General features: G+C 49.0%; 1 protein-coding gene across 6 annotated transcripts in view; it reads right to left on the bottom strand.

Annotated features, from left to right (window-relative positions):
* The window catches only part of AGAP1 (ArfGAP with GTPase domain, ankyrin repeat and PH domain 1), a 521,440-nt gene that overhangs the window by 43,193 nt on the left and 453,293 nt on the right, over positions 1 to 24,954 (bottom strand). For all 6 annotated transcript variants that reach the window (XM_081051870.1, XM_081051871.1, XM_081051872.1 and 3 more), the window contains one exon: positions 22,497 to 22,719. In XM_081051870.1, the coding sequence (XP_080907996.1) occupies positions 22,497 to 22,719 (223 nt within the window). The remainder of the gene's footprint in view (positions 1 to 22,496; positions 22,720 to 24,954) is intronic.

The following is a 24,954-nucleotide window of genomic DNA, read 5'->3' as shown; positions in this document are numbered from 1 at the left end:
GGAAACATGGTCCCAACTCTGTGTCATGTTTTTCTTTTTTACTCTGTTATTAAAACATTCACCTTTAACTGGTCTCTTCCGGGTAATAAGTCCAAATGGCCTCGGGGAGCTGCTCAGCGTCAGTTCGCTACAGACACGGTGGCACTTCCCGTTTCATCCACGGTGGCTCACGAATCCCCGGCCCACTGCAAACACAGTCTCAAGTGTTTGCAAACACGACACATGCAGGGTCTGCAGGTAACATGGCTGCAGTGTGGTCTGGAAGACTCACGGTTACACCCACACTCTGCCGTCCGGCCTTCCCCACCGGTGGGCCATCGACCCCGTCCGTGGGCAGCCTCAGCCTGGCCCTGGTGCTGGGCCCCTCCCTCCCGCGGAGGCCAGGGCAGCAGACGTGCTCGCAGAAAGCCACCGTGACTCGGGCCATGACCGCCCCAGACAAGTGCACAAGTGCCTCCGGCTGTCTCAAGACAAACCCTCTGGGACATCAGAAATCCTGCAGCTTAGCTCGAGAGAGTCCTTCATCTTCTGGGAAGGATTGTTCATCAAAGACATGGACCAGCACTGCCTTCCGAGCCCAGCGGTGCCAGGCGTCCTTGCCTCGTCCCCTCCGTGCTGGCCGCCACGCCTCGTGCTTCCTGAGGGTCACCACGCGCCTCGGAAACACGATTTTCTGCAGCTTTGCTTAACACTTGAGAACACGCTCTCTTTGATTTTTCTCACCACTGAAAATGTGTGGCATTTTTTCCCCTTTAACTGGTTAACTGAAATAGAATTCCCATTCCATACAATCCACTCATTCAAAGTGTGTAGTTTAATGGCTTTAGCATTTTCACAGCTGTGCAACCGCTACCACAATTTTCGAGCCTTGTCATCATCCCCAAAGCAACCCCGTGCCCTTAGCAGTCACTGCCCACTTCCCTAATGCCTCCCACACCCCCACGGCACCGGAACGCTGCCCCAGGCCTGGCGACCAATACCTACGTTCTCTATGGAATTGCCTGTTCTGGGTGTTTTCATCGTACAACACGGGCTCTCCTGTGCCTGGCTTCTTCCACTTAGCCCAGTGTTTTCAAGGTCATTCATGTTGTAGCATGAACCAGCATTTCATTCCTTTGCATTGTGCTCAGCAATATTCCGTGGTATGGCTAGACGACATTTAAAAGAATCTGTTCATCAGGTGACAGAGCTTTGGCTCGTCTCCGCTGTTTGGCCACGAGCAACGAGGCTGCTTTGAACATTACTGTACAAGCTTCTCCATGGACGTGTGTTGTCATTCCCCTTGTGCACACATACACCCCGGCGTGGACCTGCGGCCTTATGGTGACTCTCTTTAACCTTTTAAGGACTCAGTTTTACAGGTGTTCCTCACCTGCCAATAGTTCTTCAGAATTAGTCTATTTAAATACAGCTTATTCTCATTATTTATCAACAGGTGGGTAAACGTGGCATTCTGGACGTGGTCCCTCCCCACCACTGTCCCCCACCAACCCAGACTCTGGCGACAAAAAAGAGACCCAGGTTCTGTTAAAAAACAATAAACCGAGGCATCGGAAGGGCCTATTTCAAGACTATACGGCTCAAGTCCAAGTACTACGCCTCCTCCAGCTTCCATGCTCTTAGGCCAGAGCCACAGCCAGTGGGTGCCAGGGCTCCTGGCAAGGGCACCCTTGGGTGATGCCAAGCTGCCATTCTCATAATGCCCCAAAAGCGTGGTCACTGGCGTCCTTGATGCCATAGACACACCCCAGTCCTTCTGGGGCTTCAGCCTCACAGACATCTTATAAAAAAGCCAATCACAATTTTTAAATGGGGACCAGCCCGATGGCTCAGGCGGTTGGAGCTCTGTGCTCCCAACACTGAAGGCTGCCAGTTTGAATCCCACATGGGCCAGTGGGCTCTCAACCACAAGGTTGATGGTTCGACTCCTCGAGTCCCGCAAGGGATGGTGGGCAGCGCCCCCTGCAACTAAGATTGAACACGGCACCTTGAGCTGAGCTGAACTCCGGATGGCTCAGTTGGTTGGAGCGCGTCCTGTCAACCACAAGGTTGCCAGTTTGATTCCCACAACAGATGGTGGGCTGTGCCCCCTGCAACTAGCAATGGCAACTGGACCTGGAGCTGAGCTGCGCCCTCCACAACTAAGACTGAAAGGACAACAACTTGACTTGGAAAAAGTCCTGGAAGTACACAATGTTCCCCAATAAAGTCCTGTTCCCCTTCCCCAACAACAACAAAAAAATCTTTAAAAAAATTTTTTTTAAATGGTAGAAAATTAGAAAATAAGAATAAGCAATAAGTAAGAATAAATCATAACCCCCATCCTCCAGAAATTCTATGTTAATTATTTGGGGGTACATTCTAATTTATAAGATGCTTTTAACCTAATATACTGTGACCACCTCTCCCTGTTAATACATTTTCAACTGTATCATTTTAAAGCCTTCAAAATATTTCACTGTATGCACTATGTCCTATAATCATATTTACATTTTATATTACGTCAGTACATGTTTGTAAACTAAAATAAATAACTTATTTAATCACCTATTTTGGCTTCTTGCTTTATTTAAAATTTTTAGCCATTCTGACAATGATGCAATGAATACCTTTGCGACTAAATACCTTTGCGATCTTTTCACAGATCCTTCATTTTTTAGGATAAATGTTATGTGAAGAACTGCTGGGTCAAAAAGCATGTTGTTTTAAGGGCTGCTTATACATATTGGCAAGTTCCTTCCAGGAAGATTTTCCCAATGTTTACTCTAACCAGCAGTGTTGGTGGTGGTGGGAGTGGGGGAAGGGAAGAGACAGGGGCACCCTTCCCTGAAACCGTGGCCAACATGAAGCAGCATGACTTTAAGAAACAGAACTATCTTTTTCACCCAACAGATGTTGCACACGGATTTGCAGCTGAGTATCTGACTTCAGTAAGTACCTCTGCACTTTACAGGACTATCCACAACATGCCTTTCTCTGTGTCTGACCAGCCAGTACAAGACCACCAGCTGACCATGAAAATGATTTAGGACACAGTGCAAAACACCCCAGGGATGGTAGCTGCTCTTGGGCTTCTGTGACCACCCAGGAAAATCCCCGGTGATTCCTGAGTCTCACCCCATACATACATAATATATATATTGCAAAGGACGCGAAGGACGCCCCCTAAGAGATGAGGGCTTCCCCAGAACTGGAGAAGAGATAGCACTTGCTTCTCTTCTTCAGCTGTTGCTATTCTCAGGCTTAGCGACAGGACGTAGCGCACAGTAACATATATTACCTTACACCATGTCGTAAGAAAACAATTGAAGTGTCTTTCCAGACATTCCTTCTAGTCTGTCTCAAGGGGGTTGGCCCACTGTGACCATAGATACTGATGAAATGTTCTGATCACTCGATTTAGGACAATGTAGCAAATGTGATGTGTGTATGGCGCAATTTCTTCATGAGCTTGTTGAACTTGACCCCATAGTATCTGAACTCTTAGAAATTTTTCTCCTTTAAGAGCTAGGTGATTTTTCCTTAAGAGACTAATAGATGACATTTATTTAGAATTCAGACCTTTATCTAGAAGATTAGGTATTCAGCACTGTGTTCCATATAATACTCATTTAATTCTCAGAATCATTCTAGGGGGGCAGGTACTACAATTACCCCTACTTTGCAGATGGGGCAACTGAGGCACACACAGCTCAAACAACCCAGGATATACAGCAAGTCAGTGGTGAAGTAAGATTTGACCCTGGTCAGTGGGACGTGAGTCTGAACTTGAATCTCAACTTCAAAACCAGGTCTCCCTGGAGTTCATTTGATATAGACAAAGCATTAAGGTCTTAGTGATCAAAAAATTTAAAAGGTTTAAAAAACAAAGGTTGATGAGAACCTACTATTTCACATATTCCTCTGAAACAACAAAGTATGCAAAAATATGCCATTGGTAGAAAATATCCTTTCCAATATATTTTTGAGGGATAGCAGTCACAAAAACAGGACAGACCACACAATGCTGTTTATAGATATTTCTACAGGAGGCAGAACTCATCTGTTCTGATGGAGACCAAATCCATGCCTGCTTCTTAACAGGGAGATTAACTGCGGGGGTTCAAGGGGACTTCCCGGGGGACAGAAATATACCGATAAGGGATGGGTCACACAGGTACGTGCGCTTGTCAAAGCTGGTGGAACTGATCGCACCCTCAAGACGTGTGAACGCACTGTGTGCAAATGGTATTAGGTTGGTGCCAAAGTAATTGCAGTTTCAAAGGTTAAAAATAACTGCCAAAACCACAATTACTTTTGCACCCACCTAATACCTTGAAATAATTTTTTTACAATGACCCTTCCTCCTCTTCACTAAATAGGACAATGATTTATCTCAATACTTTAGGAAAGATGGCTTCTGACTCTGGTTCGTATTTGGAATTCCAGAATAAGGCATTCACATTCTGGCAACGGCTTCTGCACACTCACGACAGCTTGCAGGTTAAAGCCTGCAGGAAGTGGATCTGCAAATCGGGTGGTCACTCCTGAGCTGGGGAAGGGTGGCCATCGCATGCGAAGGGGAAGACAGTGGACTGACCCTCAGACAGTGGGACCGTTCTTGGGCAGGGAGACGAGGCGGGGGGCGGGGTTTCCCAGCACGCACGGCCAAACCACGCTCGGAAGCACATCCCACCCACGCCACCAGCAGTGACACAGGCACCGCCCGACATGCGGAGTGCAGGGCCACCCTGGCTACGCGACGGCTACGCCACAGAACCTCAGCGGAAGCGCCGTGGGGAAAAGCCATGGTGACGTGCAAGTTCACGTTCCGTGGCACCAGGGGCTCCCCAGCAGATGAGGAGCTTGTTGGACAGTAAGTATCGGGGCTTTGCAAGGCCTCCCTCACACCAGTGTCAGAATGTGGGCCCCAGGTCCTTCATTTAACACGCAGCCCAGCTGGCCATCACCCGGCTCTCAAACTCAACACCAGGCAAGCCTCAAAAGATGCCTCCTTTTAAAGGGCCTAGTGACAGGAGCCGTTCCGGCAACAGTTGGACCCACTCTCGTGCCCTGGGGCACAGGATTTTGCTGTAAATGTGCATGTTAAGAGTGGTTCCTTTTCCTACGTGTCCTCCGGCTCCTGTGGCCCCCCCTTTCCATAATCGCCCCGCACCCACAGGCTGGCTAAACGCCCGCCTATTCTGCAGAGAGCCTGATGGGGGTCAGCAGCGTGTCCGCAGAGGCTGGCAGGCCGCCTGCGAACGGAACATGTAGGGTAGCTCTTTGACGGCTGCTTCACTCCCAGATGAAAACCAGCCACGAGGGGAGTGCATTTCGGAGAGGAACGGCGGCCTGCGAAATCGCAGTAACAAGCAGGTGCGGCAACAGGGTGTCCCACGCGGGAGGAAGGCGCCCACACTGCTAACTCAAAGCAGCGGATGTGTCCCCTGGGATGTCATGCAGCCCCCGCCCCCCCAAGCTCACTGATTTCCAAACCACACGTGCAGACCTTGGGACAGAGCAAACCAGGGGGGTTAGGACGCTGTGATCAGGTCAGGAGGTGTCGCCTGCACCCTGGCCACCCCAGGGGACAGATGAAACACCTGGTTTTCCATCTGTTGGGAATCACTAGACTTGTGGCAAAGTACCCCCCACCGCTGGGCTGATCTCCCTGCCTCTGCCAGCTCTGGGGGCTGAGAGTGGTTTGTGTCATTTCCAGCCTCCCTGGAGCCCGAGGCAGCTGACCTCTGTCCACTGCCTCATTTCCTGCATTGAGGTCGGCCACCCTGAGGGACGAGTTGGGATGAACACTTTGCTGGCTTTACCTGAGGTCCTTCCCTGTGGCCGACACGCGTGGTCAGGTGAAGGGAACTGGTACAGGAAACAGTGTTAGCACTCAGACGAGGGCCAGCAAGGCCCAGGGGTCAGGTCCTTCATGCCAACAGTGGCAACGATAGCTGTCCTGTTCTGCGGCCGCACACCCACCTGAGAGCCCCGGGTGGCCATCTGACACTGCAGGCGGTCAGCCGGGAGCCGGGACGAGCGAAAGCCTCCCCTGCCCCAGCTGCAGGGCCCTCTCTGCCTTGGGCCTCCCGTGGCTCTGCCTGCCAAGCTCGCCCTGCCCAGTGCACACGGCAGGCTGGGGGGGCAGAAGAAGAAGTGCCGCCTGGAGGATCAGGGGAGAAGGGTGCAGAGCCAAACTCCAAGTGTGCCCTTAGGACCTGCTATTCGCGTAACAGAAGTGGCTACAGGTTAAAGAGCACTTTTTAAGGAGGAAGAAAAATGCCTCTGGAGGCTGGAAGTGGCACAAACGCCTCTTGGTCCCCAGAGCTGGCAGAGGCAGGAAGATCAGCCCAGCGAGGGGTACTTTGCCACGAGTCTAGTGATTCCCTACAGATGGAAAACCAGGGTTTCGTCTGTCCCCTGGGGTGGCCCGGGTGCAGGCGACACAGACGGACGGGGACGTCCTGACCTAATCACAGCTTCCTAACCCCCCTGGTTAAAGAGGATTAAAGAAGGCTTTTTAGGAGGATGGAAAATGCCTCTGGAGCAAGGCTGGCCCTTCCTCTCACAGGAGAACAACCCTCTTCCACGTGTCCCATCTACACCCGGGCACAGCAACTCCCCTTGAGCTTGGCCTTTGACCTGGGAGCAGCCTTCCCCCTCCTGGCCCCTCAGAACCTGAGGGGCAGGTAGAGAGACGTTAGCCAGTCTCGGAAATGCAGGCCTCTCTGAACGGGCCAACCTTCCCTGAGTGCCACCCACCAGAGGCCCCCAGACCCCGCAGCATCTTGGGAGACGGGGCAGAGAGCTCCAGGGAGCCTGATGGTCTGAACTCACACCTGGGGTGAGGGGCGGTGAAAAGCTGAAAGCAACTCCCACCCATCAGTTGACCAGTTAGAGGCTGGAGTCAGGAGCAAAGCAGGGAGAGAAACGGGCTGGAAGAACAGATGAAGGCGCCTGGTCACCCCTCATCTTGACCTCGACAACCCTCTTGCAGCACGAAAGAGGAGCCAGGACCTCTGTGTGCTTCCTTGCTTTGTCTCTCACATGAATGCCACAAGCACCCCAGAAAGCAGGCGCTATATTCCCCACTTTACAGATGACAAGACTGAGGCCCGGGTGAGATGTAGCCTGCTCGTGGGGGCAGAGTGATGACCAGAAGCCAGTTCGGGCTGTTTCCAAAGCTGCTGCCTTTGTCCTCTCCCGAGCTGCCATAACAGACCCAGGAGAAAAGCCACTGCGCTTGTTATCTTGGTTTTATCTTTAGAATAAAATTGGGAAAGCACCTTTCCTGATCTCGATACTTTAAGAGACTAACCTTTTTAGGAAGTGGTGTTCCTTAAGTGACAGCCACAACACGGAGCCTGGGAGTTTACTTAGCACCTTCCAGGAGCCTCTCCTAGCACCACGCACAGCCTGCAGGCCTCTCTGCCTGGCTCCCTGCCTTTGTCTCGCGGGCTGCAGGTCTGAGTGAAATCAATACTTTCAATAAGCCACAAAAGGCTCCCCTTTGCCAACTTTCCTCAAAAAACGTGCTCAAAGGGCCCTCCTCCACAAGCAGTAGGCAGGCGGTCCATTTTGTAAAGCTGATCTCTGCGTTTCCTCCTCGAGGACGAAGGTGGAAGGACCCATGTGTGCCTGGGGAGAACAAGAACCTACCCTGCCTGGTCGACGCCTATGAGACTGACCGGTCTGTTTGCTAAGCCTGCAAAGTGAAATGCAAATCTCGGCCATCCGTTCTCCACAGTGGTCCCTAAGTATCCGGGAGACAACGTGTCACATGGCAGGGTAAACACAGGAGAGGGTGACGCTTGCCCTCAACTGCCCATCTCACATGGGCAGGAAGCCAGGGCACAGACATGGACACGCGGCCACCCAGACATCCTACAATCCGCTGACCGGACGGCCTTTGCAGTGTCGCACTGTCCTCTGGTGTCACACCCACTAACCCTCTGGGGGGTTACTGTGGAACCACAATAGCCCCGAGCAAAGACCGAGGCTCAGAGCATGGGCTTTGGAGATGAACTCCCAGAGACAAACTCCATGTCACCAGGTATCAGCTGTACGGCCGCCGTGTCCTCAGCTACAACATAGGGACGAAAACTGGGCACAGGGGCTGTGCTTTGTGGCCGTCCAGGGTGCCAGGTGCTGCTGTGAGGGCTGGAGGGAGCCACCTGCTCCAGGTGCCACGGCAGGTGGGCGGGCTGCGACGGCGGGGCACAGCTGGCTGCGACAGCACCGACGGTCACACCGTTCCTAGAGTGCGCTCTGCGGCAGGGCCGGGAACACCAGCCTTTTACGCTACAGGCCCTCGGGACCTGCTCAGCTTGTTGCTGGCCTTGATCCCTTTAGTGCAGTGGACGTGGGGCGTGCATGTGTGTGTATGTGTGTGTCTGCGTGTGCATGTGTGTACGCACCCACCCTTGAAGCTACCTTGCTTTGGGGTCAGGATCCTTGGTGGGAAAGGCCTCCTATAAGCCCAGTGACCGCTTAAGAAGCAGTGGCCTTCACATATTACGGCACATTCATGGCTGTTACTACACACGGGGGCCTCTCAAGGGGCATTTTAAATCTTCCACTTGCGGGACCTCACGTGACTTCACAGAACATTCCGGCTCCTCTCACCCATAGTGCTGCTTCCTCCTGGCCCTCAGTGCTCTGTCCCCAACAGAGCCAGGACTGCATCCAATCCCTTAGCACGACCTTCCCGGTCACAGGGACACTCACCCCCCTGGCATTTAGTTCACTGGAAAAGGGCGCTATGCTTCGTTACCGCTGTGTCCAGGGACAGGAATCCCTGCTGGGTGCCGGTGGCAGTGTCACTTCTGTCACCTCTCCCAAGACTGTCAGGGAAGCCCTTCCCTGGCAGCCATCTTCCCACATGGCACAGCCACTGGTTTTTGCTCTTTGGGAAACAGAGTTGATCCCAGGGGATTAGAAGAATCTCACAGACCCGTTGTCAAGATGGAACAGGATCGTTAAAAAACAAAACCAAACTGTCTGGAGACAGGACTGTAATGGAAAACATGAGGATTTTAGAATCACAAGTACTTTTTATAACCAGGATAAGGGGACCTGAGACAGAAAATGACATCGTATCCCTTGCTTTCCTGATGCCAAAGCTAGTTTTTATTAAGATTTTAAGCAATTTTGTGTTCGTTTATATTTTTGCTTCAGTCTTACTTTGTTTTTTAAGCTGCGTGGGGTCCACTGTTCCCACTAGCTCAGAGCTGTGTTGATAGAACCCGGATCCGCTTGTATACCCACGGTCCCAGGGACACTGCTTCGTACCCGAGTCTCAGGATGCCCCATGCCTTGCAGTTCTCCACGCTGCCTTCCGGCTCTAACAGCACTAAGTAGCTGGTGCATTTGTCTTTCCATGTGATGTCGTGTCCCCTTTCTGAGGACCAAGGTCCCCTCTATTGTGCGTGGAGCCTGCCACTGGATTGATACCCCACGGAGCCTTCAGCCAACAACTTCCTTCCACGTCAATCATGTGTCATGGCTCAAACTTCAGTTTTGAGGGAAACACAATCTCTCAAATACTTATTGAGCACCTACTATGGTTCCTCTGGAAATTTATGAAATATGTCATTATTCTTAGTTTCATTTAATACATTTAGAAAGCTAGAGTTTGGCATTCCAGAATGAAAACATGTATCTTTCTCGGGTTGTCCATTGCATGGCCCCAGAAGCAATCTCCCGGGGAAGTTCCTGACTTCCTGGAGGCCTCCGCGGGAGTCGTTTACAGGGGGTCAGGTCTGCAGGACAGAGGTCCTGCTCGCGCGGCAGTGGCGTAGCTTTGGTTTTTGGCCCACTCCTCAGCAGGGGTGCTGCTGATATTTTGGGCAAAGCGATTCTCCCTTTCAAAGGCGTGTCAGGGGTTTTAGCACCCCAGGCCCCAGGACTAAATGCCAGTCGTACCCTTTGCCCCACGCTCATTTTCAAATGCTCCCTGAGCTGAAAACCAGTGCAGGTGTGAGAAGGCCTGGCACAAGGGCCGTGCCATCGGCAGGCCCAATTCCATGCTCATCAGCCATGCAGTCACCTTCCCTGAGGCGCCTCGGGATGACGAGTCTGCTAGCTACTCAGGCTGGTCCGAGGCACTGGGTTACACTACAGGCAGGCATGTTTCCTGTCTGGTGCCCTCTTCTCTGGTTTAAACAGTTACCTCCTAATTTCCCTAAGATCATCAGGATTGGTGTGAAACCAGGGCAGCCCTTGAGGAGAAAGTCATGCAAATCATCGTGAATATGTCTTCATTCTCCAGGGTCATTTGTCTGAGACCATGCACATGAGCGATGCTTTCTGTCTGAGTGGGTCCCTAAGACTAAGTGATGTGTGCTCCAGGTAACGTCTGTCTTCTGGACCCCAGGCTGACGAAATTTTGTATTAGTTACAAATGACATTTAATTATTTGAAGCTTTAATGGAGTTGCGACTGCTGTCCCCACTCTCTGGGGCCCCAAGCAATTTCTCAGAGAAACGGGGAGTCTGCAGCTGGGGGGAAGGCTGGCTTTGTCCCTCTGGCTTTGGATGGTGTGCCCCAAGCCCAGAGATCCCGCTCCAAAGCCACAACTGGGGAGGCAAGGCGGGGCCCTGGCCGGCCGGGCTGCTTCACCACCTGTTCACACTGCTGGGCATGACCGTGTGCACCTTTATGAGCACGCAACCAAACCATCAGGATTCTACGACTGAAATTACCCTTTTGTCCTGCTGGTCATTTAAAGGCCTTGCCATCTGCCAGGGGCCTAAAGAAGAACGGTAAACATCACCTGGGTACTTGTCTTCCCCCGGGCCACCCAGTTTGGGGGGGCGTGATGGCGTTATGCCTCTGGACCCCTTTGGCTGCCTCCTAGGAGGGCTGTGCAGCCAGCAAGACGGGCTGTACTCTGGCTCCTGCACGCACAGACCGAGTTACTTGGGCCAGTTTCCTTCTCTGTCAAGGCGGGGAATGACGTTGGTCTGTCCTGTGGCTTCCAAGAAGCCATGGCTGTCATGTGCTGGGACGCTCACAGGTTCCCTGAGGGTCCTCAATGTCGGGGGTGATTATTATTCCTTCAGACTCATCAGTAGAGACACGAGGCACCATCTTCTACTGGGCTTCACTCTCACAAGGTCTGTCCCCTCAAGAGCAGGAATTGTGGCTACAGTGCAAATCCTGCTCAGGACATCACGCTGGACTAACTTCTCCATTGCCTACTCGTGCACGCGAGGACCCCATTCACTGAGCATGCTGTCAGGGCTCACTCTCGTAGCGCGGGTGATACTTCATTCCTTTTTGTGTCTGAGTAATATTCCACTGTATGGATAGACCACCCTGCGTTCATCCATTTTCATTTGGTGGACATTTGGTTTGTTTTCACTTTTTGGCTATTATAAATAACGCTCCGTGAACATGTATGTACAAATTTTTGTATGGACATATTAATATGTTTTCATTTCTCTTAGGTATATACTTAGAAGAATTTCTGGGCCATATGGTAACTCTATGTCTAACTTTTGGAGGAACCATCAGCATTTTCCAGAGTGGCTGTGTCATTTAATGTTCTCGCTGGAAGTACAGGAGGATGCCAGTGTTTCCACATTGGTACCAACACCTGCCACTGTCTTTCTTTATTATTATATCCATCCTAGCGAGTTTGATTTACATTTCCCTAATAAGTAATATGTTTGGTATCTTTCATGTGCTCGTTGGCTATTGGTAAATCTTGAGAAAAATGTCTATTTAGATTCCTTGCACATTTTAAAATTGAGTTATTTGTCTTCTATTGCTGAGCTGTACACATTTAAAAATATATTTTGCTACTAACCTACTAGATATATGGTTTTCAAATATTTTCACTCATTCTGTGTGAAAATTTCACTCATTACTATCTTGATACTGTCCTTTGAAGCACTAAAATTTCTAACTTTGATGAAGTACAATTTATCTTTTTCTTCTGCTGCTTGTACTGTAGCTATCATCAAGATTTACCTCTCGGTTTTCTTCGAAAAGTTTCATAGTTTCAGTTTTTATATTTAGGTCTTTGATTCATTTGGAGTTAACTTTTGTATATGGCATGGTATACAAAAGGGGTCTACCTTCATGATATCCAGTTGTCCCAGCACCACTTGTTGAAAAGACTATTCTTTCCCCACTGACTTGTCTTAGCATCTCCGTTGGAAATCAATTAACCCTAGATGTACGGGCTTACTTTAGGACTGTCAATTCTATCCCACTGATTTATAAGTCTGTTCTTATGCCAGTACCGCAGTCTCGGATTACCGTAGTTTTCTAGTAAGTTTTGAAATCAGGATGTATGAATCCTCCAATTTTGTTATTTTTCTTCAAGATTGTTTTGTCCATCTGAGGGGCCTCTTGAATTTCTATATAAATGGAGAATCAGCTTGTCCATTTCTGCAAAAATACAACCGCATTTGTGATTCTGAAAGGGATTGTGTTGAATCTATACATCAGTTTGTGGAGTTTTACTATCTTAACAATTTTAAGGCTTCCAATCCATGAACACACATGTTTTGCCAATTATTTAGGTCTTTCATTTCTTTCAATGATGCCTTGTGGTTTTCAGTATACAGCTTAAATTTATTTCTCAGCATATTATTCTTTCTGATGCTCTTATAATTGAAATTGTGTCCTTAGTTTTATTTAGAATTGTCCATTGGTCATGTAGAGAAGCACAACTGAGTTTTGTATATTGATCCTGTATCTTTCCATCTTGGTGAACTCATTTATTAGCTCTAATAGTTTATTGTGGATTCCTTCAGATTTTCTAGATACAAAAAATATCATTTGCAAATAGTTTTACCTCTTCCTTTCTAACCTGGATGCCTCTGATTTCTTTTTCTTGCCTAACTCCCTAGCTTGAACCAGCACTGAACAGACGTGGTGACAGTGGACATCTGGTCTTATTCCTGATCTTAGGGAGAATGCTTTTAGTGCTTTCCCATTGAGTATGATGTCAGCGGTGGGACCCTCATAGATGCCCTTTACCAAGGTGCGGCAGTGCCCTTTTATTCCTGGTTTGCTGAGTGTTTGTACCAGGAAAGGGTACAGATTTTCGCCAAATGTATCTCCTGCATCTTGAGATGATTATGTAGCTTTTGTCTTTTTTTAAAGATTTCATTGGGGAAGGGGAACAGGACTTTATTGGGGAACAGTGTGTACCTCCAGGACTTTTTTCCAAGTCAAGTTGTTGTCCTTTCAGTCTTAGTTATAGAGGGTGCCGTTCAGCTTCAAGTTGTCCTTCCAGTCTTAGTTGTGGAGGGCGAAGCTTAGCTCCAGGTCCAGTTGCCATTTCTAGTTGCAGGGGGCGCTGCCCACCATCCCTTGCAGGACTCGAGAAATTGAACCGGCAACCTTGTGGTTGAGAGCCCACTGGCCCACGTGGGAATCGAACCGGCAGCCTTCGGAGTTAGGAGCATGGAGCTCCAACCACCTGAGCCACCGGGCCAGCCCCAGCTTTTGTCTTTTATTCTATGAATGTGTTATATGACATTGATTGATTTTTGTGTATTGAACCAAGCTTGCATTCCTGGGGAAAATGACATTCGATCACAGTGTCTAATCATCTTCCTGGGGCCAGACACCGAGATGCTCTATGTGTTGGAGCACTTGCTGGGATGGCACACTGGAGATGCCAGGCCACGCCAAAGTCAGTAAAGAAAGAGGACACACACCTGATTTCTCAAGAAATCAGGAATAAGTTCAAGGATTTGGGCTAAGAGAGGGAGGGGGACTCCAGGAAGGATTGTGGACATTTGTTTATACTACTTGGTGCAGACCAGTGCTTCCCAAACTTTAATGTGCATAAGAATCACGTAGAGAAGGTATAACTCATCACTGGGCCCCACCCCAGGGATATGACTGGGTAGGCTTGGCGTGGGGCCTGAGAATGTGAATTTCTAGGCGATGCTGTAATAAACTACTCTACAGATACCAAGCACAACCCACATAATTCTTGTATATCAACAGACCCTCCCTAGAACTTGGGAGGGCATGGGCCACTTGTTTCTCTCACTGCCAGCATGTAGGACCCAGGTACAAAGCTGATTGCGTTTTCCAGATAAAAAGGATCCCAGAAAACTTCATAAAGTTTTCTTTTAGCATTAAATCTACATGATTAACTGGGTGGAAATAACGGCTAGTCTCATCTTACAAATAAGAAAATGCCCTGGTTTTTAAAAAATTAAAATTGCAGAAGATGCTGGCCATGCAACTGAAGTAGAAATCCTCTGGCCCAGCTCTACATTTCATCAGGCAGATAATGTTAGGTGCGAGGCTGTCTGAAATACAAACTGAACGTTTTCAACTGGCAGTGTCGGGTCAGGGACACGCACAGAGGGCAGTTCAGGTGGGAGGACGTGGTTACACAAAAAGCTGGGGCTCGAACCCCATGCCTATGTCGGCCAGCTATTTAGAGGTCTCAGCACGGTTTTCCACAGAAGCTCTTAAGATCAACTATAGAGAATTAAGACTTTGGAATCATGACTGTGTGACTTACAAGATCAGATTTGCCACATGAATGCAAACTAAAATGTATGAGGCTTTATTACTCTTACTTAAGTTACCATGATTGAGGCGACTAGATTTTGTAAGTGGAAAAATGTTGTAGTTATGTTATCATACATAATAAATTTATACTAGTTTTATACACAGACACACAATGGTTAACAAGAGTCTGAGCTGGGGCCACGGGGAGGAGAAGGAAAGGATACTGGCAAACACAACGGCATCGCTAGATGGTGCAACGGACCACTGGATTTGGCCACGTGACGTGGGACATGACAAGCACAGGAGCAGAAGGACCCAGGCTGGGTTTCAGGAGTCGGATCCGGGGATGAAGTGATTTGTTCCCTTGTCCCATGTGACCCTGGACAAATGACAAGGACCTGAACTGCACATTCTTCATCTAAAAAATGGGCATCATCCCGTGACAGGATGGCTCCATGCTAAGGAGAAGCACACAGTGCACTGTGAACCCTGGACGCAGGTTTGTTTCTGTCTCCTTCATTATTAGGAAGAAGAAAGCAGAACAGGTCCTCAGAAGAGAGAAAGTTTCTAGGGCAAAATGATCAAAACACCACCAAAAGCAATGACCCCGTGGAAATGCTCTTCTGTTGGAGGACTCAAAACAGGCAGCTGTCTTCCAGAGTATTTATAGGTCCACGTTTAGAATGTCTTCCATGATATGTAATTCAAGTCTAAACAGTTTCACCTATACCTTATGTTCCTTTACAGACGCTCACAAAAGGACAGAGGCTTACACGTGGTCCGGGCACCTAAAAGACAGCTGATGCTTGCTGACGACTCACATTTTCATCTACCAGTGACAGTAAAATTTCTTAAAAAACAACAAATAAAACAACTCCTTAATTGTCTCCATGGCTACATTTCAGAGAGTAAATGATCGGGATTTTTTTAACCCACGACAGACCCCTGGTCGCAAGGCTGGCTCCCAGTACACATTTGGTCTCTTGCAAGATCAAATAAGTACCTGGGGTCTGTGTGCAGCAGGAGGCCGTAGTGAACTGACAGCATATTTGTCCATCCGATTCAAAGGCAAACGGACGGTGCGGTTATCCTTTAAAAAGTGATCCCATTTTGCTCGACCTTATGGAGAATCTTCTTAAATTCGCCTTTCTTATGATTAGAGCTAGTCTACGCTGAGCGCTTCTTCGGAGAGCAGTGCGGCTGAGCATGGAATCCCGCCAAGCTCCCTGGCCACGGCTGACTAGATGAATTGCTGTATCCGTTGTCAGCTGTAATCTATAGGTATTATTTTTGAGGCAGTGTTAATGCACTTGCACTTCTCATTTATACATTTTCCTAATTGGCTTAATATTTATAGTGGAATATTTCTGATCTGGGCTCAGAGCTCTGGTAAACTAGAGCACGTTTAGCAACGTGCTAATGAGGACCATTCAGTCACGAAGGGTCCCTAAGTGAGCTGTGGCTCTTGGAGTCTGATTCCAAGCCGGCCTGCTACGAGGAATCACTAAAATATCTTAAGTAAAACCCACGGTCCCCAAGCAGCTGTTGCATTTGCAGAGCCGTGGCTGCATAAACTTTACTGGCAGTAAATATCACTCCTGCACACAGACTGGCGTGCCTGCAAATCCCCGGCTCCTCGGCACCTGCCACTGTCGCCCCTTGCTCAGGACACCATCTCTGCCGAGCCGGGAGACAGGAGGCTGGGCCCGCTCTGCAGGCTCGGGCCGGGGCAGGCCTGCTGACGGGCGATCACGATGACAGAAAGTCACTCTGAGTTGCAATCAGTGGCACTGTCATTTTCGGGGGCTCCTGCCAATTAATTAAGCCTGTCAAACAGGGAAACCACAGCGCTCACATGATAATTTATATTAGAAGAGACGAGCCTCACGGAGCACAGCGGCTTCTCCACTAACACAATACTCCCTCAGAGCGCTGGAATAAATAAGAGAAACTAAATAAAACAACACAACAAAAAGATGTGTGTGGGGGTGGGGGCAGTCTGCGCGGGGAAGAAGAAAGTGAAGCTGCCCTTGTATGGCTGTAACTCTGATCGCAGGAGTAGAAGACAGGCTGATTAAAACTCCAAACGAGCCCCCAGCTCCCTGAACCCTCGGCGTCCGTCCGGGATGATAGAATCAGAGGAGTTTATTCATACCATTAAGCCCCAGAGAACTTAATTGAAAGGAGAGCACAGCCCGGACCTTGACAAGCGGGAGGTCACAGTAATCGCTGCCGGACATACTTAACATTAAGATAATCAGGCCATTAATTACCCTTTGGATCATTAAATCAGCCAGTTGCAAAATGAAATTTCTGCCTCTATTACTCACTTGAGAGACCACAGGGGTGGCCTTTAATTTATCAGGGAGCTTGAGATACAAAGGCTGGGGCTGGGGGAGGGCAGGCGGGGAGGGGGACACGCGGTGGCGGTGGCGCAGGGCAGGGCATTTATCGGCCACGCTCGGTGATTGTGGCAAATTACCCAGGTAAGACAACCTCCGCTTCCAAAGGCAGGAGCCGGGGGTATGTAAATAGATGAGGGCAGGCAGGGAGACCAGAGTCTGCACACCACTTAGGAGGATAATAAAGGAAATCATCCTTGATTATCAGTGCTAATTTGGACACTGCCGGTAGCTTGTTATGCGTGTTCTGAGTAGCATTTAATTAATTCAATTGCTTGTTAATGAGGGAAGTGACATGTGGGGAGCAGACGCCACCAACTGCAGATGGGTCTGGTCATCACCGCAAAGTCCTTTTTTTTCCCCTTCTATTTCTCCCCCTGCCCATTTTCTTTTCTTTTCTTTCCTTTCTTTCTTTTTTTTTTTTTAAAGAAAGAAAATAGGAGAAGGTTTCAAGCACAGAGGAGCACGCAAAAGAGACAAAACATTGACCTCGGCGGGCCAAGAACTGTTGAAAAATAGTAAGATGAGACAGTCCTACGGCGGTGGGTACCAGTGCTTCCTGAGGCCCGTGTGGAACAGGGCGTCTCTCTGCCAGAAATTTGAGCCTGAGATTACTATTTTGTGATCTCATGATCAAACCCAACGAGACAAAGACGTGGCCAAGTGGTACTGCTTTTAATATCTCAGAGTTAGCGGTGGGGCTCCAATTATTTTCAGTTTGGATCCATTTCCCCTTTATCAATACCTCCCTGTGCATAAATAAGATGAAAGTGGCATTGCAGAATCAAAAAGAGCCGGAACTCGGATCCCGGGGCGGGCGGACTTGGCCCGTCTGGAAGTGTCCAGCCGGTCTCTCCCACGCAGATTTCTGGCGTCCGGCCCCAAGTCTTCCTCCCGAAGTGGTATCTTTTTATAAGTTAAAGGCGAGAGGGGAGTTTAGGTGCGCAGGCAAACTGACAAGTAGTGACAGGAAGAGAAAGGATGCTGAAAGAGGGACAAGTGTGTATGCTAAACCAGCAGACTCCACGTGGGAAAGGGTGATTTCAGCTGGGCTTAGAGCTTCTCTCAAGGGCTCTTCGTGGAACACAGATCTCCACTTCCAGGTTCCTTGGATTTCCTAGACTAAATCGGCAGACTCCCGAACCACCATGTAAATAAGCTGTCTGCGCTCACATGCCCTAGCAGCTGGTCCCTGCAGAACTGCATGGGCCAAACGCCCGGACACTGAGACACAAAGATGGGAGGGAGATGAAGGGGCAAATGCGGCAGAGGGCTCTGTGCCCGGTTCTGGCAGGGAGCGATTTTCACCGCTGTTGATCCTAACCGCTCCTGAGTGAAGCGGGGCTGAGAGTAGAAGATGACCCACCACTAGGATGAAGATCGGCCCCTCAAGTACCCCTGCATGGCCGCGGGTGAGAGGGTGTTCACGCAGGTTTGTTGAGATGGCTTTGCTGTGCGCTGGAAATGTCAAAGTCCCAATCTTATTCAGACACACGAGGAATTCCGAGGCCCCGAGGTGGCAACACCACCTGACAGGCGTATCCCAAGCTAACCAGTTCTATCACCTATTCATTTGTTCATTCATTCACTCAAGAAGCAGGCACTTGACTGTTTTAACATCTTGACCTCTGAGCTTATTATTCTTTCATCTGAAAGGGTCACTGAGGAGCTTGGTGACTTCTCCCTTGGGTCACAATGTGTGTCGTCACACTGGCAGCAGAGCCGTGTTTGGCTGCTCCCGACCAGTGTCCACGTGTGGACAACAAACTACACAGTCTCAAGCACAAACGCACAGGCTGTGTCCTCAGGCCCAGCAAACGGCCCCTCCTCAAGCCCCTAAATTCTAGCCAATTCTGTCTGCTGTCAGTATCTCTACCCTACGTCGGCACCCCCGTTTAAAGTCAGTATTTTAAGCGTGTGCTTAAATGGTATCAATAGCAATTAGAACGGGGACTCTGATTCCACCCCAGATGTGGTTAATTGTTATAGCATTGATCTCCCGTACACGCTCCTTTCTCCAAATTAAACCTCCATTACAGATGGGGGAGGGCAGGGCAGCCTCTTCCCTCCTGTGACAATACATTTAATATCGAATGCACTGGAAAAAATGGCAGTTGTTGCAGAATCCATCCAAAAAGATTTTTTTTTTCTTCCTGGGAGTAATTAAAAGATGCTTTTCTTGACTAATGATGGCCGGTTTCGGAATGGGAAGTCAATACGGCTGTGCCGCCGTCAGCTTCCATTGATCACAATACTGTTCAAGTTTGAACGGCAGTTCTCAGGGTGGCTGAGCATGGCTGGAACCAATTATGAGCCGTCCGAAGCTGCCCTAATCAGGGAGTGGGGACAACAAGCCGAAAGCCAGCCAGCTGGTCAGAGGCGCCTGCTCTCCTAACTCGCCCGCCGGTCTGGGTGACTCCCGTGGGCAGCGGTTTCCAAGGACCGACTGGTTGTTTCTCTGGAGAAGGATCTGCCTTGTTCCACGTCCCCATGGTGCTGGTGTGTGTGTGTGTGTGTGTGTGTGTGTGTGTGTGTGTGTGTGTGTGTGAGGAACAACACATTTCTAATTATATTTCACTGTCAGAATGAATCTTCTAAACAAGACGGAATGGACTAGAGCATCTCAGGAACACAGCTGGGCCCTTTTTCAGAGAATTAGACTGCATATGTTGCACTTGACTTTTCCTTGGATAGAGATAGAAATTTATTAAAACATTTCTTTTTAGTATTACCTTAGGGCCACATTACAAGAACCCTCCAGCTGTTTCTACCAACAACGACAGGTTTTGCAGAGACCAAAGTGGGGTGGGTGGGAGGGGGTGTCTTTCCTTCTGATCCTGACTAGATATGCGTTCTCACAGCCCACACGGAAGTCCACACGGGAATGCTAGCCCACACCTTGAGTTTTTCATTTCTATTTGAGGAAACTGCAGAGGTAGGAAAGGTGGCCGGTGTCTGAGTTACTGTATGATTCCACTATGACCCCATGTTGGTTTTCATTTTTTCACAGTGTATCTAAGGTTGGCATATGTGCCACCAGGACCACAGCCTTCCGACGGGCTGTCTCCACCCCTTCCAAGGATGCCGCTAGCTGCCTTCAGACCTCCTGGCCACAGGCGGAACATACACGAACATGTAAACAGACCCAACAACTCCCCCCACCCCCAGCGTTGCTGTTATACCACCACCCTGGTGGCTCAGGGGCTCTCCCAGCCTCGGCTCTGGTTTGGTCCCACTTATCCCACTTCTTATTTACTCAAGGGAATAGCCCCATGGGTGACCACCCCACTGACGTCCACACTTACCCCCCAAGGCTTCACACGCTTGTCCTTGCTCAGGCCACTCCCAACCTCCAGTACATACCCCAGCCCCTGAGGCCTGGAAATCGCCCCAGATTTCAAAGTTCAGCTTAGACGTCATCTCTCCATTGAAAGTTCCCTGGAGCACAGTGGTGGTCAGAATCCCTGCATTGTGTGATTTTTCCCCAGTCCTGGTACCGTCAGCTGGCCCTGAGACCATCCGCCAACCACTGCAGGGGTATAATTATCCTTTTCTGTGAGAGGGCACTCAATGAATATTGGCTGAATTTAATTAAAAACAGAACTTCCTGGGAGAATTCGTTAAAGGTACAGAGTGGTATTCAATTCTCAGACGGGTTTATCTCCTTAGAGATGGACGGATTTCACAAGTTCCACAGCTACCTTTGGAGTCACCGGGTTGACCACACCCATCCCCATCACCTTGGAGAGGAATTACAACTCAGCACTGCTCTTTAGGGAAGTATGTGTGACGGAAGGATAGGTGGGGTTTAACGGCAGTCACTCCATTTATGAAAAAGGAAGATTGAAATGGCTGTAAACTATAGAGATGTCATGTATATAACACTAGATTGGAGACAACGTCACACACTCTAGAGCAAATGAGAACTAAAGCACACCTATACACACAGTCTTCACTTAGGAATGAAGAGAACACGAATACAAAATATTTACCAGTTAAAACATTAACCTACATCTTTCTAAAAGAAAACCAGTAAAATGCACCTAAGCCATCAATAAATAAATAAATAAATAGAGAAAAAAAGAAAAAACTAACCCACGACTTCGTTTCCAATCATTCTAAATGCTCCCAATTAGGACAGATGAAAAAATAAACTTTTCTAATTCATGATACTAACAATAGTACATATGCTCCTTTTACACATAAACAGGAAAGTGCATGAAGTTCATTTTTCCAACTTATTTTAATTTTCTGCACTCATACACAATCCAATTTCTACTTGTTTTTCATTTTCAGACCTAAATATCCTCCAGGGAAACTATATCTACGAAAAAATGTTTATTAAAACAAGAATCAATCTTTTAAGAATGTCGCTCATTTGTGGCCTGGCTGATTTCCATGTCAATGTTAAACATATCGAGATAAACAGTTTTTAAAAGTGTATCAGTCCTTCAGTTTGGAAGGAAGTTGCCCACATTTACATCACATGCTACAAGTCGCATACTAACAAACCCGTCGCTGTAAACAGATACACTTTGGGCACCTTCCTTGCGTCCCGCCTCTCTCTGCCCCCACAGAATATCTAACGTGAAGAGCGGAACTAATAACACACCAACTTCCTTCTCTAAAGTGAAGCGAAGGTGACACCACAAATTCATTTGTCAGGGTTGAGGAAACAGTCCGCCCACTGTCAGCACTTAACATCACTTAGCGGGACAAACCGATTTCTTATCCTTCACGCGTGGACCAACCACAGGCTGTGCTTGGACTTCTTGTTGTCTGACTACCAGCAAAACCAATCAGAGAAATTTAAAGAGTGCTCACGTGGGGAGGCCTCCTCTCCCTTCATTTCTCCGCACACCTGAGACGGGAATGTGGAAAGGGAACCCCACGCCTACTTCAGACGTGGGAGATGCAAGCCCAGAAGCCCCTTCCTCAAACACCGCAGAGATGGAGCAGTCCTCTCTGCTGCTAGGAAACAGGCTTCCCCAGAAGGCATGCCATTTCATCACCTCTCAGGTACATTAAATATGTATGTGTACTCAAAAACGGTTTATAATAGCTGTAAATGAAAAATGGGAAACTAAATGGCCTCAAAATAAATGCGTTTTTTACACTGGGTAACAATTAACAGTAATGAGGAGTCACCATACATTATGCCATACTTGGCTGATTAAGTGTTTAGAAAATAAAGTATATTTTGTTTCCATAAACACTCATTTTGTATGTGCGCGTGCCAGCCAACTGAGTAGATGCTTATCAAAGATGTAAGAATGACAAAATTAAAGAATCAAAAATTCATAATTAGTGTTAACAGCACAGCTTATGCCTATTAGAAATGTATTAATTAAAGTGATATATTCATAAGGTTATAAGCTTAACACATTTCTAAGAGGGAGAGAGGAATCCCCAAGGTGTAAAACAAACATAAAAATGAAAGAGGTTGAATTATCCACGTCTGCTGAAGACCAATTTTAAATACAGGCATTTCCATGCTGGTCTAATTAGCGTTCCTACAGGTTGCCAGGGCAGTTGCAATTGTGGCTGTCATTAAGGTCATTTCCAGTCGTCTGCTGGCAAGATGCCCCGTAGCCACCCCCCTTCCCACGTTCCTACCTTGTGGAGTCCAGTGAAGGCTTCGTCCGCCCCTGGCTGTTCTCTTCCCAGACGCTGTTGGCCAGCTCGTTCCCAATGGACGACATCACCTTGATAAGCTCGATGGGCCAGTCGTCTAGGTCCAGAGACCGGACTCGAGAAAGGTGGGTGCCAAGATTCCGGTGGATCCCTGAGCACTCGATGCACATGAGGGCTCCCAGGTTCAAACTGGCCCAGTTCGGGTCTGTGGGAAGAGGGACAGGCACCACATGCGGTCACACCACCCTCACTCACCCCTGCACTTAGGCTCTTAGCAACAAAACAGCCAGTCAGTGAGACTGCACGCAGAGTTCCTCCCTAGAATCACACGGTTTGAAAGCACGTCCCTGCCAGTACTTGGTCCTGGTTGAAGGGTCTCAAAAGATTGGACATGCTGGTGGCAACTCTTAAATCTCTGGCTTTGGATAAAGCCTTGGAACTTCCTACACTTTCCGATATTTTCACAGCAGTATTCCCCTCGAGAGGGCAAATGCACATGAAAAAATTCATGCGTGATTTGGTGTCCACTGCGGATGGCAGCTGACAGAGGGAAAGGTGCTGACAGGGATGGTGATGGACAGCTGGTTATTCCCAAAGCCAGAATGTCCCTCACAACTGCCTCTGCCACCACGGCATATGCCAGTTGTCAATAGTCACATGACGGGCGTGTTTGCAAATTTCAGAGACGAAAGAGAGGCACACTAACATGAAAAAATATGATTTTCAGTGACTTTAAAGGTTCCCAGTGAAGCAACTCCCCGTTTTCCATTCTCCATGGTGACAAGATGGCGGGCACGGTCAGTCCTCTGCTGAGGTCACTACCCAGCTCCATCAGCCAGCCGGGGCTCAGAGTGAACGGCAACGTGCTTTTCTGATACTGCGCCACAGTGGATCCCTCCCTGTGTGACACGGGCTCACATCACAAGACTGAGTCCTCGGGCCCAGGGCTGGCTCCATGCTGGAATCTACAGCGGGTCTGTAGAGATGCGGCTGGCCTTGACAGTCGATGGCTTTCACATCACTTAGGAACAATCAATGTTTACTTGAGGTGCACTTGAAGAGTCCACAATAACAACAAAAACCCAGGCAGCTGACATCATATTTATTTCGAGTCATTCTACAGATGACAAATGACCAGGAATGGCTGTACGCTAATTCATCAGAAATCAGCCAGCCATTTATTTAATGCCTAAGTGGTACTCAGGAAGGCGGTGACAGAGGCCATGGGGAATACACGTGAAGTCTGCGACCTCAGAGACGTTCCAATTGGGAAGAGAAAACAAATGCCCCAAAGAATAGTTAAGTTTTAAAAAATGAGTGAGGAAATGCAGACTAAATGTTGAAGAGTACAGCCAAAAGAAGAAACGCACAGGCTGCATGGAGGAGGGTTTGGCCCGGGCCTTGCGGGGTGTTTAGGGAAGGGGGTGGCGTGGCGAACAGTTTGCGGAAACTCAGCATCCCTCCACCCCCGGCTCTCCCCTTGTCTCCACTCCCCTTCACGGCCCAGCTTCTAACTGGCTGCCTCTACTTCTGTGCCTCCCAAACGTTGCAACCTGGCCTCCATCCCCACCCTTCCCCTGGAACAGGGCAGCCAGAGTCGTCAGCCACCACTGTGGGCAAAACTCAAAGGATCCTGTTTGGCCACCATTTTACTTACTTCTGATGCTTCTGACAACACTGCCTTCTGATGCCTTTTTGGTCAAGACCCTCCCTGGAATTTTCTCCCACCTTCATTTCTCCACCTTGATTTCCTTCCCAGCTTTCCCACCTGTATCTGCCCCTTACCTCAGGGGGTCTTGCAGGCGTCTCTTCTATCTAGTATGTTCTCTTCCACGCAAACTCAACCCAACCCAGGGCCTTGCTAACCACCCAATGCTATCAATCGCCCACCGATATCCTCCACCTGCTCCTCACCAGGGCCCCCATGTAGCTACCACTGCACATTTCCATTTGGTATCTTGCAGGTACCTCCCATCATCTTGCACCCTGTAAGTGTCGTCTCCCGAAAGGGGCCTTTCTGCTGCAGCAAACGGCTCCGGCATGCACCGTTATTGTGTCAGGATCCTGGGAGCCCACCCTGATTCTTCCATCATTCCTCCAGGCAACCAGCAAGGCTTCAGTCTCTCTCAAATCCCACCCCTTCTCGTTCCCACCCCTCCTGGTCCCCACCTGGTCCATGCCACTGTCACAATGCGAGGTGCCCCAGCCTGTCTGAGGCCTCCCCTTCCACTTCCTGCAGCCCACACTCCACACATCCACCCGGGGTCTACACGGAGAGTCCTATCGTGTGACAGCCCCGGGGACTCAAAACCTGCCAGGGGCTACCATTTGCCATTCCGACCAAGTCCCAAATCTCTATCAGCAGGACCAGAACACTGGTGTGAGAACCCCGGGGCCTCAAAGCTCTGAATAGTCTCCTGCCTCCATCTCCGGCATCAGT

Source organism: Rhinolophus hipposideros (assembly GCF_964194185.1).
Source record: "Rhinolophus hipposideros genome assembly, chromosome: 6".
Lineage (NCBI taxonomy): Eukaryota > Metazoa > Chordata > Mammalia > Chiroptera > Rhinolophidae > Rhinolophus > Rhinolophus hipposideros.
The sequence above is the reverse complement of the archived record's forward strand: the minus strand, read 5'-3'. Positions and strand labels throughout refer to the sequence as shown.